The 18,654-nt window shown below is 36.9% G+C and overlaps 2 protein-coding genes across 5 annotated transcripts in view; both read left to right on the top strand.

Annotated features, from left to right (window-relative positions):
- The first annotated feature begins 2,474 nt into the window (after positions 1 to 2,474).
- Positions 2,475 to 5,998, top strand: anxa1a (annexin A1a). Its single transcript, XM_051111197.1, has 13 exons — positions 2,475 to 2,637; positions 3,058 to 3,160; positions 3,425 to 3,509; positions 3,593 to 3,687; positions 3,766 to 3,879; positions 3,996 to 4,086; positions 4,336 to 4,415; positions 4,573 to 4,629; positions 4,706 to 4,799; positions 4,894 to 4,989; positions 5,311 to 5,369; positions 5,458 to 5,580; positions 5,700 to 5,998. The coding sequence occupies exons 2-13, from the start codon at positions 3,086 to 3,088 to the stop codon at positions 5,751 to 5,753; spliced, it is 1,023 nt and encodes a 340-aa protein (XP_050967154.1). The 5' UTR covers positions 2,475 to 2,637; positions 3,058 to 3,085; the 3' UTR covers positions 5,754 to 5,998.
- Positions 5,999 to 6,954: 956 nt separating this feature from the next.
- The window catches only part of mfsd3 (major facilitator superfamily domain containing 3), a 30,693-nt gene continuing 18,993 nt past the window's right edge, over positions 6,955 to 18,654 (top strand). Inside the window, exons 1-3 of one of the 4 annotated variants that reach the window (XM_051111077.1) lie at positions 6,955 to 7,044; positions 8,558 to 9,290; positions 17,704 to 17,851. In XM_051111077.1, coding sequence (XP_050967034.1) covers positions 8,600 to 9,290; positions 17,704 to 17,851 — 839 coding nt within the window. In that variant the 5' untranslated portion in view covers positions 6,955 to 7,044; positions 8,558 to 8,599. Of the gene's footprint in view, positions 7,050 to 8,557; positions 9,291 to 17,703; positions 17,852 to 18,654 lie in introns of all 4 variants that reach the window. The other 3 variants (XM_051111078.1, XM_051111079.1, XM_051111076.1) reach the window with 3 other exon arrangements.

Below are 18,654 nucleotides of genomic sequence, written 5' to 3' on the forward strand. Positions count from 1 at the left end.
CCCCCTTTTTTTTACTATATAATGATATGCACTGCCTTGTTAAACTTAACATCAATTTCCTCCATCGTGTTGTAACGTTTTCTTTTCTTTTTTTGCTTAACATTTTACACAGTGTGTATGCATTGGTCCTATTGAAAGCAAAGGAAATATAATATAATTTAGCTTTCTTTCTGTCAGATATTACAGATATTTTATGGTAATATGCTTACTCGGTGGAGTGGAAAAAATTATTCGTCATATAAATTAAAGCTGACAAGTGAGTTACACTTGTTGGAATAAACCCAGTTGATCTTGAGTTGTGCAAATGTTAAAAATCTTGCTCCAATACATATCAGATCCAGATCATTTGAGCAACTACACTGTAAAAACAAAAAACACAACTTGCTGAGTCAGCTTAAAATAATTTGTTACCCTGCTGCCTTAAAATTTTAAGTTCAGTCAACTCAAATAAGTTTAAACTTAAAAGCTGGGTAAGTAACCCAGCTGCCTTAAAATTTTAAGTTGAATCAACTCAAACATCTAAGTTGTCACTTAGCATAACTTAACATTTCAAGTTAAATAAACTTTTTTTGGAGTTGACTGAACTTAAAATTTTAAGGCAGCCAGGTAACAAATTATTTTAAGTTGACTCAACAAATTGTTTTTTACAGTGTAGTAAATCAACATACCTGGTTGTGCTAGTACCTGTGCTAGTAAGGCAGAAATGTCTGAACATCACAAATTCTCTATAATAATTGTATGTTAAATAAAGAAGAAGGGTAGTTTAAAAGTCTATGGCCTGGTTTCACAGACAGGGCTTAGACTAAGCCATAGTTCAATTAGGACATTTAAGTAATTTTTATACACATATCTAGAAAAAAACATTACTGGTGTGCATCTTGAGACAAAACTGGCAATGAATAGTCAATGCAAGTTTTTTTTAGTTGAAACAGCTCAGACTTACATTTTAGTCTAAGTCTAGGCTTAAGCTTTGTCTGTGAAACCGGGGGTAGAGGTTTACGTGATCAAGTACAGGGTGTGAGGAAATACAAGAAAACATGATCTGTTTGGGCAGTGTTCGGACAGTCTTGTTCATAAATGCATGTCCTGACAGGTCTGCATTGAAAAAAAGAGCAATGACTGGCTGTGTCTTTCTAAAACATTCAATCTATAGGTATGTTGTCTCATTGTTGCCATAATTTGGTTGGTGTGTATGAGGAATGAAGTAGAACTAGAACCTCAGAAGTATTCCTTTTCTCTGTTTGCGCTTTAATGACCTTTTCTGATGAATTCAGTTAACTAACCAGTTTTTCAGTTTGATCCGTGATCATAACGTGCTCTCATATCCGTTAAACCGTGGTTTTAAAAAAAATTGCACAACACAGTGAAAGTAAATGAGTGCTTGCAAAAATTGCACAAACTGCCTACATCTTTTATGCTTGACGGAGGATTATGCAGCTGCCAGAGTATTCACATTGTGTACTTTTTGCAACAATATTTCTAGTCTTTATCCTCTTGGGAACAAGTACGGGCAAAGGGTGTTTAATATGGAGGCCCCAAAAAATTCAATTAATAACTAAATGTAATAATGATAATAAATTAAACAAAGAAATAAATGACTTGAAAAAAACAAATACAATAAAATTTTAATTACATTTGGCCCCAGAGTTTTTCTGTTTCTTTTTGGAACTTTATTTTGTAGTGCTGTCTCAAGTGCTTTGGGATAAAGCTAGCTTTCATTCTTTTTTCAATAAACCAGCTGACTCTAAATCAGCTGTGGCCCTTGTTCATTGCATGCATGTATGCACACAGAAGTTTTTAATTCTGGTTTTAAACAAGGTTGCATTATTTTAACTAGCCTGCTCTGAAACACTTAGAAAACAAATTAAACAGACAATGAACACTTAAACAGACAACTAGGCTCTCTGCACCTAGTTTCAGGTTTAAGTGTTGCATGAGGTAAGACAATGGCTGTCTATTATGTACTATTCATGCTAGCTGCCATGCCAGTGAAAAACAATATAGGCCTACGCCTACTGAGTTCCCTAAATAACGATGAATTTTAACTGAGTTGACCTATATGATCATACACTGTCTAAATAACTATATCTGTTAGATAATTCATCTGGTGTGTGTATGTGTTGTGAATTCTGTACAGTATGGGTTGTAAATTTAAGATCTTGGTAATCATTCTAGTAAGCGTTTGGATTTTAAGTGAATTGCCTTTCATTTAATATATGGTCATGTGATTTTACGTGAACATGTCTGCCCCCATGACTCGCCTCAAATCATAAATAAAACAACTTTTATTACGCTACTGAAATGACTAGATTCTTCTTCTCAAATTTTTGATGTAAAACAGATTTTTTTTTCCTTCTGGGAATTTCTGTATGTTAGTTTTTTCCCAATTTTATAAACAAAAAAACAAAAAAATGATAAATGCAACTTTAAAAGAGAGGAAGAAAAAAGCTATGCAACCCACGGTTTTTCTTTTTGCGCACCATGGAAAGGCTGTTTCATACGGGAAGGAGGAAAGCAGACCAGCCGAGTCAACGCCCAAATGTAGCGCAACAGTTAAAAGATGTTGCTAGGTGTGGTCCTGAGTATAAATACAACTGAAAACTCCCCTTCTGCTCGCTTGCTGTTCACTCGGTCTTGGTAAGTGGGGAACTGGGATTTTCTTTACTTCTACAAGTTATCTAGCTTCCGACAGTGCTGTCAGTTTTTTGTTAAATATATAATTGTTGCATATTTATGCCAGCGTTGTTTTTGTTTACTTAAAAATAAGATGCAAATAAGAATAAAAATGCAAAGCGAGTTGCTACTAAAAGTTATGCAACAAAGTTATGCAACAGTGTTTAAAAACTTTGGACACTTCGAGCTATAAAATTCCACATCCTGGTTTTGTGAATTGTTTTGTCGCTTTCAGTATTTGGATGTATGACTTTGGATGTACGTCCTGTAAGATTAATAGAAACTGCTAGAAAACTTCCAGAAAACTATAATTCTGCAATTTACTAAAAGGATTCTGCTTTTTGATATACTGTATGTATAAACATATTCCAATATGTGTTATAGGTTGAGCTGTTGAGTTCCAGGTGCCAAAATGTCAGCCGTCAGTTCTTTTCTTCAGCAGCTTGTCTACCAGGGCATGCAAGATAACACAGTACAAGACTTCACAGTAAGTTTGTTCAACTTTCTGGAAAATTTGAGCAGCACCAGACTGAATGAGTCAGGGACAGGAATGTACTCCACTCCCCGTTCTAGCACTTCATCCTGTTAAAGAGCAAGAGCTTCAATATTTTAGTGTTTCCTTAGTAAAATTCACTTCTTGAATTTTTTTACTGAATAGACTTCTTACACTGGTCTGCTTTAAGTCAGTTTGTGATTATATAAATGTAGATTATTTTTATATGATTTTAATAAGCGTCTCTCGTGTCTTTAGGAGGGGCAGGGCACAGTGAAACCTTTTGCTCAGTTCAGTGCAGCTGCAGATGCAGGCATCCTGGACAAGGCTATCAAGGCAAAAGGTAGGTATATGAAAGTTGAAGATGAATAAAACGCATCTACATCTTTGCATTCTGCGTATATTGACAGAAGTTTTTGTTTTCAGGTGTGGATGAGGCCACGATCATTGAAGTGCTGGTCCGCAGAAGCAATGCCCAGCGCCAGCAAATCAAGGCTGCTTACCAGCAATCTGCCAGCAAGGTATGACATTCACTGGACTTGAAATCTACACATTTTTACTGTCTCCCTCACCTAAATCACTTCTTCTCCTCTGTGCAGCCTCTGGATGTAGCCTTGAAAGCTGCTCTTAAAGGTGAGCTGGAAGAAGTGGTTCTGGGCCTGTTGATGACTCCAGCTCAGTATGATGCCTTTATTCTCCATGGTGCCATGAAGGTAACATTACTTATAACTTCACATTTTTACTCTGAATTCAGTGGATATTTTAAAAAACTTCTCTTACACAAAAGATTCGACATGAGATGTATAACTTCAAATATTTTTCTCTTCAGGGTTTGGGCACAGATGAAGATACACTTGTCGAGATTTTGGCCTCCAGGACCAATAAAGAGATCCGAGAGATTAAACAGGCTTACAAACAAGGTAATATTAATGCTAATGAGTGTCCGATCCGGATCCTGCAGGGCCAACGGCCTGCGGAATTTAGCCCCAGCATGCCTTAACACACCCACCTGGAAGTTCCTAGAAATCTTGAAGATCTTGCTTAGCTGGTTTAGGTGTGTTTAATTAGGGTTGGAGCTAAACTCTGCAGGACAGTGCTCCCCCCAAGAGACACTTGTCGTTTGTGAAAGCAGTATATATGAAAATTGAATGTATGACTTCTGTTTATAGACTATAAGAAGGATCTGGACGCAGCAATCAAGTCTGAGACAAGTGGAGACTTCAGAAATGCCCTGCTTTCTCTCTGCAAGGTTGGCTTTGCTCATACAGTGTTTCTCAATTCTGCCCCTCCCATTGCTGCATGTTTTAGATGTCTTCTCATCGAACACATCTGATTCTGCAGCTTTGCTGGCACAAAGTGCTTTGGCTCATTGTTAAACTTTTTATTTGACTTTTTTATTTTTACAGGGTACCAGAAGTGAAGACAGGGCTGTGGATGAGACCTTGGCTGACAAAGATGCCAGGGTAATTAAACGTGTATTGTGTATATGTGGTTGGTCATTGTATGTGCATGTCTTTTGACCTCTGATTTTGCCTGTAGGCTTTGTATGAGGCAGGAGAGAAAAGGAAAGGCACAGACTGTGCCACGTTCATTGACATCCTGACCTCACGCAATCCTTCTCACCTGAGAAGAGGTATGGTTGACTTCCTCCACCTCCTTAAGTTGTGCAATTTTCTTCTAATCCACTTTCTGCATGATAGTAATGTCATTTTTGCTTTTATATTTAGTTTTCCAGCTGTACTCCAAGTACAGTAAAGTGGATGTCGCAAAAGCCCTTGATCTGGAGTTGAAGGGTGATATTGAGAACTGCTTGATTTCTGTTGGTGAGGCACTGAAACCTTCATATCTGTAGCATGTCTATAGCATTGCATACTGCATTTTAAAATGGTATGATATGCAATAAGTTCACTACAAACTTTTCTTTGAATTGCTGCAGATGCTCTTATCATACCTTTTAAGATCTGCATTACTTTTTTACAGTATGATAAGAATGCTACTTCGATGTTTCTTTTTACTGTGTTCAATAATATGACAAAAATGTTATTTTAAGCTCTGAGCAGTGAAACAGAAGCTGGCCTTTGCATGAGATTTTCAAAATATATATTTTCATGTTTTCTCATCACTGTGACTTATTTTTTCAACAGTGAAATGTGCTGGAAACAAATCTGCATTCTTTGCTGAGAAACTAAATCAGGCAATGAAGGCAAGTGTAACTTCCAGTCTAATGGATCCATTTAAAATCTAAAACGACATGACAACTGTTTTACATGTGTGACTTTGTGTGTTCACAGGGCTCTGGTTATAAAGGCAAGATCTTGACCAGAATATTGGTGAGCCGCTCTGAGATTGACTTGGCCCACATCAAGCAAGAGTACCAGAAAATATTTAGCAAGAGCCTCTATCAGGACATCCAGGTAAATAAAACTCAGTTTGCAAATTACACTCAGTACATGAAAACAAATTAATAAGTGCTATACTTTGGTCCTGTCCTGTATAGATTCAACTGGTAAAGATTGTGTTTTGTTTGTTTTAGGATGACACCAAAGGAGACTATGAGAAGATCCTGCTAGCCTTGTGTGGCAATTAATTGGTGTCAGTAATGAATGTATACAGATGAAGACCCACCAACTATCAATATATGAACTATACACCATATATAAGCAACTGTAATGGAGTAGAAATAAAAAAAACATTTTTGATAAATAAAAACTTGACTAAATGTATATGTCTGTGTAAATTTATGCAAAGCTTCTAAAGTGGTATGGTGCATCTATTAATTTTTAAAGTCATGTTGACTCTGAAAAACAAATAAAAAACATGCTCAAAATGGAAGTTTAATGACTCTGTGGTCATCGATATGAAGGGAATCAGATAAGCACAAATGTGACCCTGGACCACAAACCCAGTCACAATGGTAATTTTTTTTTATTTAAGCTGAATAAATAAGCTTTCCATTGATGTGTGGTTTGTTAGGATATTGAGAAATATTAAGATTTTGATTAAATATTGAGAAAATCATCTTTAAAGCTGTCTAAATTAAGTTCTTGGCAATGCATATTACTAACCGAAAAATTAAGTTTTGATATATTTATAGTAGGAAATTCACAAAATATTTTAATGGAATATTATCTTTACTTAATATCCTAATGATTTTGGCATAGAAGAAAAATCAATAATTTTTTACACATACAATGTCTTTTTGGCTATTGCTACAAATATACCCGTGCTACTTCAGACTGGTCTAGTGGTCCAGGGTCACAAATAGACACTAAGATTTGTACTGTTTGGAATTGAGGCTATATATATATATATATATATAAATATATATATTTGCTGGCTTAATATTAACTAAAAAATGGTCCATTGTAAAAGTAAATGGTATTATAATGACCATTTGAATCAAATAAAAGCTGCATTTCTTTTGGATTAGGATGCTTTTATGTTAAGTTAATAAAAAAATACCCTGCAACAGGGTTTATGCACTTATCTGCAGTATATAGGAAATTATTACCACAAAAGGTTGAAGACAAATTACAGCCTAGATTGTGTCAGAAACATGTTGGGCTGGAACAATGGGAGTGGTAGGAAAAGTAAAACGATAAAAAGTTAACGATAAAGGGACAGGGCGTGATATTTTTACATTCCTCATATTCCATGATGGCCTAGACTTGCTGTCATACGTGTCCTACGCTGCAGTACCGTTGTTATGACGGGAGGCGCTGTTGATTTATTGGCTGTGAGCGCAGCTGTGTTGATTGGTTGAAAGAGTGCGTTACGTCAAGCGCTCCCGCGGAAGTACAGAAGATTGGAAAATAGAGGTTATGCTGCATCGAGCACGGCAGGTGAAGGAGACATTTACCTGTAAATACAGTAATACAGTAAGGTATTTTCTGTGCATTGTATTATTTGTGCATTTCAGTTAGCATAGTTTCATAATCCTGTCTCCCACAAGCAGAGCATATGTTGTGACAGTATGGGACTGTTTATGACTCTAAATGAAATCGTTATTGAATATTTAATTCTCTAATATTTATAGTTTAGTGTCTAGCGGTTTGCAGAATGTATATGAAAGATATCTAATGAGACATTAGATTAGTTATTTCAGTTATATCCAGCTGGGATATTATTTAATGTCATGAATGAATGACGTGCAATGAATGAATGAATCACTCAGCACTCTTTGCAATGCTTGTTTTGTGTCATTACTTGTACAAGACATTACTTGTAAAACCTTTTTTTATTCACTTGTCAATGTAGAGATTTTGCTACCATGACATGTCTTCTTTCAAACCACTGGAAAGTAAATATCCAAGATGGATTTGTTTTTATTTGATTATACCAGCCAGTTTTTTTTTTTTTTTTTTTTTTTGTATCTGGATGTTGATGATTCCTGATTCATGGGGTAATAAAACAAGATATCCCAAATCCCCTCTGTAAAAAACTTGGTAACACTTTACAATAAGGTTCATTAGTTAACGTTAGTTAGTTAGTTAGTACATTAGTTAAATGCTTCTACAGCATTTATTAATCATAGTTAGTTTTAGCATTTACTAATGCATTATTAAAATTACAAGTTGTGTTTGTTATTATTAGATAATGCACTGTGCACTAATATGAATGAAATGTATTTTTATTAACTGACATGAATAAAGATGAATAAATAGTCTAATAAATGTGTTCATTGTTCGTTCATGTTCATTAATACATTACAGATGTTAACAAATGACACCTTATTGTAAAGTGTTACCAAAAACTCTAATATGTCAACAAAATGAATGAAGGATTTGGAAAATCTGGCTTTATTCAATCTTCATACTTAGATAATGCATTGTTTGCATATTTAAACAATATTTCTGAAAGATTTTCACCTGTGCTGTCATGTCTAACTTACAGTTGAGGTCAAAAGTTTACATACATCATGCAGAATCTGCAAACGTTAATTTTTTTTTTTTTTTACCAAAATAAGAGGGATCATACAAAATGCATGTTATTTTTTATTTAGTACTGACATGAATAAGATATTTCACATAAAAGATGTTTACAAGTAATACACAAGAGAAAATAATAGTTGAATTTATAAAAATGGCCTTGTTCAAAAGTTTACATACGCTTGATTCTTAGTACTGTGTTGTTACCTGAATGATATTTTTTTTGTTTAGTGATAGTCGTTCATGAGTCCCTTGTTTGTCATGTTAAACCTCCTGCTGTTCTTCAGAAAAATCCTTCAGGTCCCACAAATTCTTTGGTTTTTCAGCATTTTTGTGTAGTTGAACCCTTTCCAACAATGACTGTATGATTTGCAGATTCTGCAAGGTGTATGTGAACTTTTGACCTCAACTGTACAGTATGTTGACAAGTCCATGTAAAACACTCTACTTGTGTTGCTTACAGAGTACAGCCATGAGCTGAGGCTCCCCAAACCCGCCTTTCTCAATGATGAACGACAAGTTGGTGTTCCTGGGTCTCCTTTATTTCATCCAGGGCATTCCTTATGGCTTGCAGTCGTCTTTGCTCCCGGTGTACCTGCGCGGCGCCGGCCACTCCCTCACCCGCATCAGCCTCACCAAAATCCTCTATTTCCCCTGGGTGCTCAAGGTACTCTGGGCCCCTCTGGTGGACCGGACTGGCACCAAGCGCTGCTGGTTAGTGGGCACAGTGGCTGGTCTGGCCCTCACCTGTTTGGTGAGCGCTACCATCTCACCTGATGTTCAGTACATGGGTGTAGCGGGCTCACTGCTCGCTATGAACGTGCTGGCATCAGTGCAGGACATTGCGGTGGATGGGGCGGCCGTGCGGCTGCTCAGGGGTCAGGGGGAGCTGGGTCTAGGGAACACCGTGCAGGTGGTGGGGTACAAAGCTGGATCTGTGTTTGCTGGAGGGGGGCTCCTGGCTGTGATTGATGTTGCAGGTTGGGGCTGGATGTTCGCACTGCTCGCCTGCGTGTACGGTGGTGTTGCTCTGTTCGTGTGGGGCGCCCCAGTGTTGGATGGAGAGTCGGCACGGGGACAGGGAGAAGGACGGAGAGGGTCGAAGGATGTGATGCAGCCGTGGAAGGTGTGGAGGAAGCTCTTGTCTGTGCCAGGAACGCCATGGACGATGTTCTACGTTCTCACTTATAAGCTAGGTAAGATCATATGGATTGATTTAAATGATTTGGATCTCAAAGTACATTTACATTTCTCTCTAATTTGTTGGATAAGTTTACACACACCTATTGTTTTGTATTTGTGTACTGAATTTATACAGTTAAATAAAGGTGAAGTGCTGGTTCTACATCATCAGGCAGAACTGCTAAATAATTAATTAATTTATAATAAATTAATAATTAATAATTTATTTTTTTAAATAATAAATTAATACATAAATTAAGTTATAAGTTTAAGTGTTATTAATGTGTGTGTGTCTGTGTGTACACTACCAGTCAAAAGTTTTAGAACAGTAAGATTTTTAATGTTTTTAAAGAAGCCTCTTCTACTCACCAAGCCTGCATTTATTTCACATGATCCTCCAGAAATCATTCTAATATGCTGATTTGCTGTTCAAGAATCATTTTTTATTATTATAATCAATATTTAAAACAGTTGAGTACATTTTTTCAGGATTATTTGATGAATAGAAAGATCCAAAGATCAGCATTTAACTGAAATATAAAGCTTTTGTATATACCATTTAAATGCTTGGAGTCAGAATAATATTTTTATTTTGGACTGAAGTTATAGAAATTACTATTATACTAATAATATTAGCAAGGATGCTGGACAAAAGATAAATGCTGTTCTGAACTCTCTATTCATCAAAGAAACCTGAAAAAATTCCACTCAAATGTTTTTTGAGCAGCAAATCAGAATATTAGAATGATTTCTGAAGGTTCATGTGACTGGAATAAGGATGCTAAAAATTCAGCTTTGAAATCAAAGAAATAAATTACGTTTTAAAATATATTCAAATAAAATCAGTTATTTTAAATAGTAAAAATATTTACTATGTATATTTCAATATTTTACTGTTGTTGCTGTACTTTGAATCAAATAAATGCAGGCTTGGTGAACAGAAGAAACTTCTTTAAAAAAACATTAAAACTTTTTTGATATATAATTCCTCATGTTATTTACCAGGAAAGTGGATAATTTATGCAATGTCAGAACTGTGATGTGATTGGCAAGTTAAATGTTTGAAATCCCCCCCCCTTCAGTTTCTTTACCATGACTGACCAATGAACTTGAAACAAAGTTATAGCAATATGTTGTTTTACCACAAGATGGCAGTCTTGCCCTTTTGCATGCTTACTGTCACACTCAGTAGTCAAAGACTACTCAAAGACTTTGAAGCTGTTAAACATCAGGAAACCAAACACAGTTTGGTCACCCAGTTCAGTTCAACATGTCTGTACTGGAACTAATATTGAAATCTTTCATTAAATTTGCACCAGCGTTTAACCACAAAGACTAACTTTTGTCTCACAATCTGAATCAGAAATATAGACATAAATAGCTGCTAATGAATCACTTTCAATGAGCTGAATGTGGTGTTTGGCACCAGAAGGGGATTATGTCCGGATTAGAGTCTCTTTGTGTCTGTGGTATTTTCATTCAAAACTGAATTTAGAAATATCTGCTGCACTGTTTATGTCAAAGTATTTTGTTTGCGTCGCTTCATTTGAATGTAATATTTTGTTCAGAACAGTTTAATCAGAAAACCAAGCTTTGTGTGTCATGTGTATGTGTCTCTGGCAAAGAGAGAGAGGTGGCACTGTAATCGGATGAGCCTCAGCAGACGAAAGCAGACAGGACAAGCGGCAGCCCCCCTCTTAATCTGTCTTATAAGGTTTCTCCCCCGATCATCATCATAATCACTATTAAACAGCGCTTTGGATGACTCAAACTAGTTTACTAATGTGCTGACATCTTAAAAGTGTGATGGTACACTGGAAAACACAAATTTCTTAATCAGTATTTGTGCCTTGCTTTTCAGTGAAGACATATAAACATCTTTAAAATAAGATACATTTTCTTAAAACTGATTTGCATATGATATTAATACTTGTTTTAGACAATATATTCTGAATTAAGTTTATTTTTTCATTTTTCTTTTTAACCTCATTAGCATTTTTTAGCATAAACCTAACAGTACTTTTTGCAGTTTGTATTTAAAGTCAGAAACAAAAAAATTGCCAGTGGGATAAGAAAATAAAATATCAAAAAAGAAAAAAAATCTGATTTTTTAAAAACAAGCCTTCATATTTTATGCTGTTTTGTTTCTCAAGTAAATTTATTTAAATATGTTTTTTAAAATATAAAAGTATTGATTTTAAGACAGTTATGTTTTGCTTTGTTTGTCAATAAAAAGCAATAAAATCACTTTATTAACTCATGTTTATGGTGGAGATTTATGTGGTCGTTTGCTGTTTTTTTATTAATGTATTTTTTTATAACTGTTATTGCTTGTTTTTCATTAGCATTATATGTTAATAAATAAATGAATTAATTAATAGGAATTCATAAATAAAATCATAAATAAATAGGAATGATAAATAAATAGAAAATCATAAACAAATAGAAATTTACAAACTGAAGTCCCCTGTTATTTACTGTAATAATATTTAACTTACTTTCAAACTTTAATAACACTTTATTTACTTTTGTAAGTTTTAATACAATGTTTATTGGATTGTAGAATAATATAAGTATCTTACTAAAATAAATAAACAAATAAATAAAAATAAATAGAAATCATAAATAAATAGGAATTCACAAACTAAAGTCCCCTGTTATTTACTTGAATAATATTTAACTTACTTTCAAACTTTAGTAGTACTTTATTTACTTTTATAATTTTAATACAACTTTATTGGATTGTAGAATAATGTAATAATAATAATGTCTTACTAAGATGATAAATCGATCATGCTTTGTACGAAACGTCATTGTCATTTCGTGCCCCTATTGCATCACAGGTTGTTACCAAAATGTGTTATATAAGGTTCTCTCAGCCCAAGCGTCGATAAAGGGTGATGGGGGGAACAGTTGTGGGATGGAGGGGGCTGGGATTGGGCCAGACGTGGAGCTTCCCTGGGAAGAGTCCAGCTGGAGGCGGGAGTGTGCTTATTGGGGGTTAAAGTTGGATTCTCTATGGGAGTAGAAAGCCACTTTTGCTCTGTCTTTCACTCTCCTATCCAACTATATATACACCTAACACACACTCACACACACACATAGATGCATGTATATCGCCTGATGCTGCCCTCCCTCTGTCCCGCACAGCAGGGGTCAGGGAACGGAGGGGCATGTAGGGGGGATGGAGGGGAGACGCAAGCAGGAGGCAAATATTTTCCAGAGGGAACGCAGAGGACTGCAGGGGGGATGAATTAATGAACACCCACCACATGGTCAACTATGAGAGAGAGTGAAAGAGAGCGAGCGAGAGAGATGGTGGGGTGCAGGGGGCGTCGGGTACGATGAGAAAGCGTGTGAATAGAGAGCAATGGAGAACGCTGAATTCCAAGAAAGAAGATGAGTAAAGTATGTGATGCCTTTTAGTTGACCTACATTGTTTTCCCATTGTCTGGACCATTGTGTAACTCGGGTGTGAACATTAAAAAGCATTCTGTTTAGATATGTGAGCTTACACTACATCACACTCTGAATAGGATGCGTCTCTGTTCCCTAGCCATACCACTGTATCTTCGCTCGCATTCACATAGCTAACGGTGCAAGTGATAGTTCTCCATGCTTTTGTTTCGTCCAAACAATTATGTCATTGTGTCCCAGAATGTAAAGGGAATAACCTAGACCTTTGCCGATTATAACCTCAGAGGTCCGTAGAGACTTGGTTCACAGCTTGTCGTTGGTTGAGGAGCATTTACAATGGAGTTGTGTGACCTGCTCAGGTACACACAGATGCAGATACACACGGCACAGTGACCTATATGAACTGGGAGGGGCCCAGGTTCCTCAGGCTGTTCCCATGCTGAAGACTCTGGGGACTTTGAGATGTATCGTACTGCTGGTTTTAGTCAGCATCTCACACTCGTTGGCTCTCACACACTTTTGAGGTGGTTTCATTGAATTGCATCCTCGTGTTGCTCCAAAGCTGAATGGCTTTCTATCTTTTGTGGAACTTTCTGTTTAATGCAGTAAAAATAACTGAGAACTGGACCTGTAAAGCTTTATATTTTAAATATATTGTCCATATATTGTCCATAGTCTTTGAGATTTATGCTTCATCTGAAAGCTGAATGAATATGCAAAAAAAAAAAAAAAAAATCGTTTTATCAAAAAGTTTTGATATATTTAAAGTAGGAAATTTACAAAATATCTTCATGGAACATGATCTTCTCTTAATTTCCTAATGATTTTTGGCATAAAAGAAAAATCAATGATCAAATATTTTGACCTATACAATGTATTGTTGGCTATTGTTACAACCATACTTGTGCGACTTCAGGGTTACGTAATACTGTGAAATACAGACTGAAATCTAAATCATCATTTACTGAAATTCTTGTTGTTCGGGGTTTGTGAGAATAGTGATATCTGTTATATTTTGAGTGAAATTGAGTTAGACATTTCCAGTGAATCAGTTCCAGTGATCTCAGTGATTTGTCCAAGAACTAGACTGATTTGTTTCTCAAATTTATCTCACTGACTCTGTCTGGAACTGGAATCTGTAAATAATCACTTACATTTTAGTCTGTTCATGACACCAAACTATTATAAATCGTGTGAACTACTGATACTTCACAGTGCTTTTGTTTTCTTTTTGAGACTTTAAAGCTTCTGTCCTTATTTCTTTGTGATTGCATGTAAAGAATTGTATGTTCATAAAAACAGCTCTTTTGGTTAGACAGAAAAAAAAAAAAACACCGTTTGGAACAACATGAGAATATGCGATGGTTTTTGTTTTAGCTTGAACAATTCTTTATTAGGAACTTAACAGAATTCCTTTTTTAGTTAGTTCACCCAAATAGTTCACCCAAAAATAAAAATTCTGTCATTAATTACCCACACTCATGTTGTTCTAAACCTGTAAGATCTTTATTCATCTTTGGAACACAAATGAAGATATTTTTGTATAAACCAAGAGCTCGCTGATCCTGCATAGACAGCAAAGCAACTATTGTGTTTAAGGCCCAGAAAGGTAGTAAGGACATCATTAAAATAGTCCATGTGACATCAGTGGTTCAACCGTAATTTTGTGAAGCAACAAGAATACTTTTTGTGTACTTCTGTACTTTTTGAATACTAATTTCTTCTCTTCCATGTTAGTCTTTGATGCACATTCACAAGAATATCACAATGCATGTGTGCAGTGCTGTTGACACAGGAGCTGGCATTCTGACTTAGAACGTCCATCTCTCTTAGTTTATCGTCTGTATATTCTGTTTCAAATAAGTAAGGATGGGCAAAAAATTGCAAGTCATCCTCTCTGTTGAAATTTTTTAGACATGTTTACAAAGACTGTTTTATGTTCAGTCTGCTTTTACACCTGTGTCAGCAGCACCACACGTATGCATCATGGGTACTCTTGTGAACGTATGGCAGAGACTGAAAGCTAAGAGAAGAAATTGTTGAATAATGAATAATGATGTCACATGGACTATTTTAATGGCGTCCTTACTTCCTTTCTGGGCCTTGAGCATGTGTTGCAATGATGTCTATGCAGGGTCGGAAAGCTCTCGGATTTCATCAAAAATATTGTAATTTGTGTTCCGAAGATGAATGAAGGTCTTACAGGTTTGGAACAACATAAGGGTGAATAATTAATGACAGAATTTTCATTATTGGGTGAACTATCCCTTTAAAAATAAGTTTCAAATCTTACATCTGCTGAACTTCTCAATCAGTACCACACAGTTGTAGTGTAGTTCATTACCTATTCACTGTCACAATCATTCTGTCTCATCCTGAATCTGTTGTCCATTTTTGCCTTCATCTGTTCCCCATTATCTTTCGTTGTTAACCGAAGTGAACTGATACAGCATCTCTCCCCACTGTCTCTCTCTCTCACTTCCTCTTTCTCCTCCCAGTGCCTCCCCTCTTCTGCTTCCCTCCACTGTGTTTTTGTGGATGTCTAATGAAATCCCCTGTGAAATGGACAATTGTTGCTCTGAGATTATTTATAGACATAAATAAGCAGCCTTGTTGTTTGTTTTCAATCCCTGCTTAAAAAATAATTAGTTTGAAGCAGCATAGGAGAAAAAAAAGACGCAGAAGAGGCAGAACGCTGAAGCGCATGTTATAGCTGCGCATATGGGATGATCAGCAGCATCTGAACTGTTCAATGATCATCTTTGGTGTTTTGTATATATTTACACTACTATGTTGACACAATGTACACTATTTGTTCTGCAGTATTCCCTTTACATAAATTTTCAGCTGTATTTATTATGGAATTTTAGTGGGAATCCAGATTCATACTATCTTTCCATAATGTAAGTGGCCTTTGTGGTTCTACCTGTGGTTACTATGGTCTTTAAATAAATTATGGTTATGCTGGAACTGTGCTACGTTTTTTCAAGTATTAGGCTATAATTGACTCTTTTGATATTACGTCACCTTAAAGGGGTCATCGGATGCTAAGTTCACTTTTACATGTTGTTTGAACATTAATGTGTGTTGGCAGTGTATGTACAAATCTACCCTATAATGATAAAAATCCATGCAGTGGTTTTTAAATAATCTGTAAAAATAATATTCCCTTTTTCAAATCGAGCCATTCTCAGATGCCTGTCGTTGTGGCGTCACACCAACAGAGGCCACTCCCACGATAATTGATTGACATGAGCGTGTTACCTAAGATCAGCTGTAACAGTCCACCCTCTTTGTTTTGATGCTGGAACAGGGATGTAAGTTAGACAAGAATATCTCCACTGAGCATTTGAGGTGTTGTGTTGCTGGATGTAATAATGAACATAGTGGTCATCATTTACTCCCGACATCTGAGCCACTGAAGATGCAGTAGATTACATTTGTTTGTGAATGGAATGCGCCTCCCGATCTGCATAAATGCATCTATGTTTGCCCGAATCATTCATGATCCAGCTTCACTTACAGCAGATGTGAGTATAAGGGTTTTTTTATGAATTTTTGTGATCGCCTTTCCTAATAATGTGCTAGTTAGCAAGTTTAGCGGCTAAACGCGGCTATAGTAAACAGGCTCATCACTCCACAGAGAGAAGAGAGAGTGGGGCAAACAGAGCTCATTTGGATTTAAAGCAGCCTCGACCAGAATGAGATGATTTTTGCAGAGCTGATTTTGACAAGGTGAAAAGGGTGTTGTTTTACACAATCATTGAGAATTTTTAACCGAAGTATATTATAGACTTTTCATTAAGACCCTAAAGAATCGTATGAACTTGTGGAAAATGTGATCATCTGATGACCCTTTTAAAATGATAAGGTTCTATCTGACTTTTTTGTTGAGTTATTTACATATTCTTATTTGGTGACAACTTAGATTATGTGATGTTTCTTTTGTAAGCTGTGTATAAATTTGGCCCAAAACTGATTCTATCTACAGAAGTCTATGGAACACAAAAACTTTGAAGCTCAGTATCTCAAAAGTGCCTTATAAGAACCTTATAATTCTAAGACGGCGATTAGTCAACAAGCAGTTTTTAATGCTTTTTGTGCACACTGCAAAGTGAATGTGACTTGTATGTGTTCATCCTTTTATAAAACAGCATCCTTAGGACCTGGGTGGCATAGCTGCCTTATATGAAGAAAAGATGTGCTGAATGTGAAAAACGAGTCCCATTGTTCATTGTTGCCACCACATTACAGACTTTACAACATCCTTTACAAATTTAGTTCTACTGTCAGGCTCAATCCCCCACAAAGAAAGCGATGTCAAAGCGCTCACGTGGCGCTGTCAGCGACCGTAGCAGAACTCCGACAGAAGCGTCTGATTTTTGATTTGATTTTCTGTTTTTGTTTCTCACCGGTTTCATCCCGGGGACCCCGGAAGCGCAGTATCTTTTTGACGGCGGTCTCAGAGCTGTCAGTCAGCGGGCTGTCTCGCTGTCGAACTGAAGGCAGACTCCATAAATAATGACAATGCCGTTAAATAATACACGGCGGCGGGTTAGCGAGGCCTCTGTGCAACCGCTATCATGCAGCGACGCAGGACTCTGTGCAGTCTAACGGCAGCATTTTCATGGCAGCTTTTGTTTTTGTCACATTCGTCTGAATTTAAGTGACAAACTCTTAGAAAAAGAATGACTGGAAGGCAATCCAGGCTCTGATCCTTTAAGGACTAAAGTGCGAAAAAAACATGGCCTCTGCTCAGGTTATCTCTGTTTTCCTTTCTCAGATAACAAGTGTTTTGTTTTGACTAAGTTTGTGTTGTGTTCCGTGGATATTATCAGGAGTTTAACACCAGTTTTGAGAAAAGTCTGATGCAATGTGATAAGAATCCAGCACGTTTTCAATAATCCGGTCAATTTTCTTGGCCTTTTTGTTCTCTCTATCTGAAGTTCAGAGAAAAGAGCATTTACAATCGTTGAGCTGCGCTGATGTAATCCTATATTTTCTGTTTAGGTGAGCAGGGGGCTATCACCATGTTTCCTCTCTTCCTACTGGACCACCACATGACGGCTAGAGAGCTCGGGGTGTGGAACGGGGTGGTAGCCATGGCGTTTTCCATCTGCGGCTCATCAATCGGGGGCTTCTTGCTCTCTCAATACAGGTAGGGAGTGTGTTTTGTGTATTTTTTGTTTGTAATAAAACGATGGTGAAACTAAGTAAGTTCTAGCTGCAACAGCCTTTCCAGCCAAGTCACGCTTTGCCATTAATGTTGCAGGAATGGTGTAGGAAGACTTTGTTCTTTGGATTTCTCCTTACACCTTTTTCAATGCCCCCTCTTGCTTTATCGGTTTCTGCAGCCCACCATCTCTCTGTGAAAGAAACGCGGCCCTTTTCTTTTTCTCAGTGTTTTCTCACTATATCTCTCCACCCATCTCGGCCTCAGGCGCGAAAGGAGGAGAGAGAAAGAGATAGAGAGTGTGTGTGAGAGATAGAAAGAGAGATAGTAATGGAAGTAAACACAGCCTTTTGTGAGAGCTGAGAGTAAAACAGGCTCAGGTGTGAGCTGAAAGGCCTTCAGGATGCATAAGGTTGGTCCGCTTGAATAGAGATATACTTGTTGCTGATACGTTGCCCTTGTCTACTGAACTGAGACCGGTTTTTAACAGTTATGTCTTGTAATAGTTAAGATAGGAGTTCGGTTGCCTAAACCGTTCCAGGAGCGGAGCTTCCTCGAGCGGTATTGACTCGTTGGCCCGCACACCTGTTAGTGCGCTTAAAAAAAGGCACGAGGAAGAGGATTTTGGAGAAAGACATCTGCTGAGGTTCTGTCGTTATTTCATTCCAGACTTGAGGGCAGACATCCAGTCATGTATCAGAGTTTGAAGTGAATCGATACTCTTCATACTGGACGTGTGCCTTTTTCTCCAGGCTGGTTTGCTTTGCCTTATGGCATCATGAAACAAC

This window comes from Labeo rohita, chromosome 5 (genome assembly GCF_022985175.1).
Source record: "Labeo rohita strain BAU-BD-2019 chromosome 5, IGBB_LRoh.1.0, whole genome shotgun sequence".
Taxonomy (NCBI): Eukaryota; Metazoa; Chordata; class Actinopteri; order Cypriniformes; family Cyprinidae; genus Labeo; species Labeo rohita.

Excerpts from the sequence above, each read along its gene's own strand:
- anxa1a (XM_051111197.1), top strand. The coding sequence starts at position 3,086 with ATGTCAGCCGTCAGTTCTTTTCTTCAGCAGCTTGTCTACCAGGGCATG. Across the intron at positions 4,416-4,572 it reads CCCTGCTTTCTCTCTGCAAG|GGTACCAGAAGTGAAGACAG; the intron begins GTTGGCTTTGCT and ends TTATTTTTACAG. Across the intron at positions 5,581-5,699 it reads GCCTCTATCAGGACATCCAG|GATGACACCAAAGGAGACTA; the intron begins GTAAATAAAACT and ends TGTTTGTTTTAG.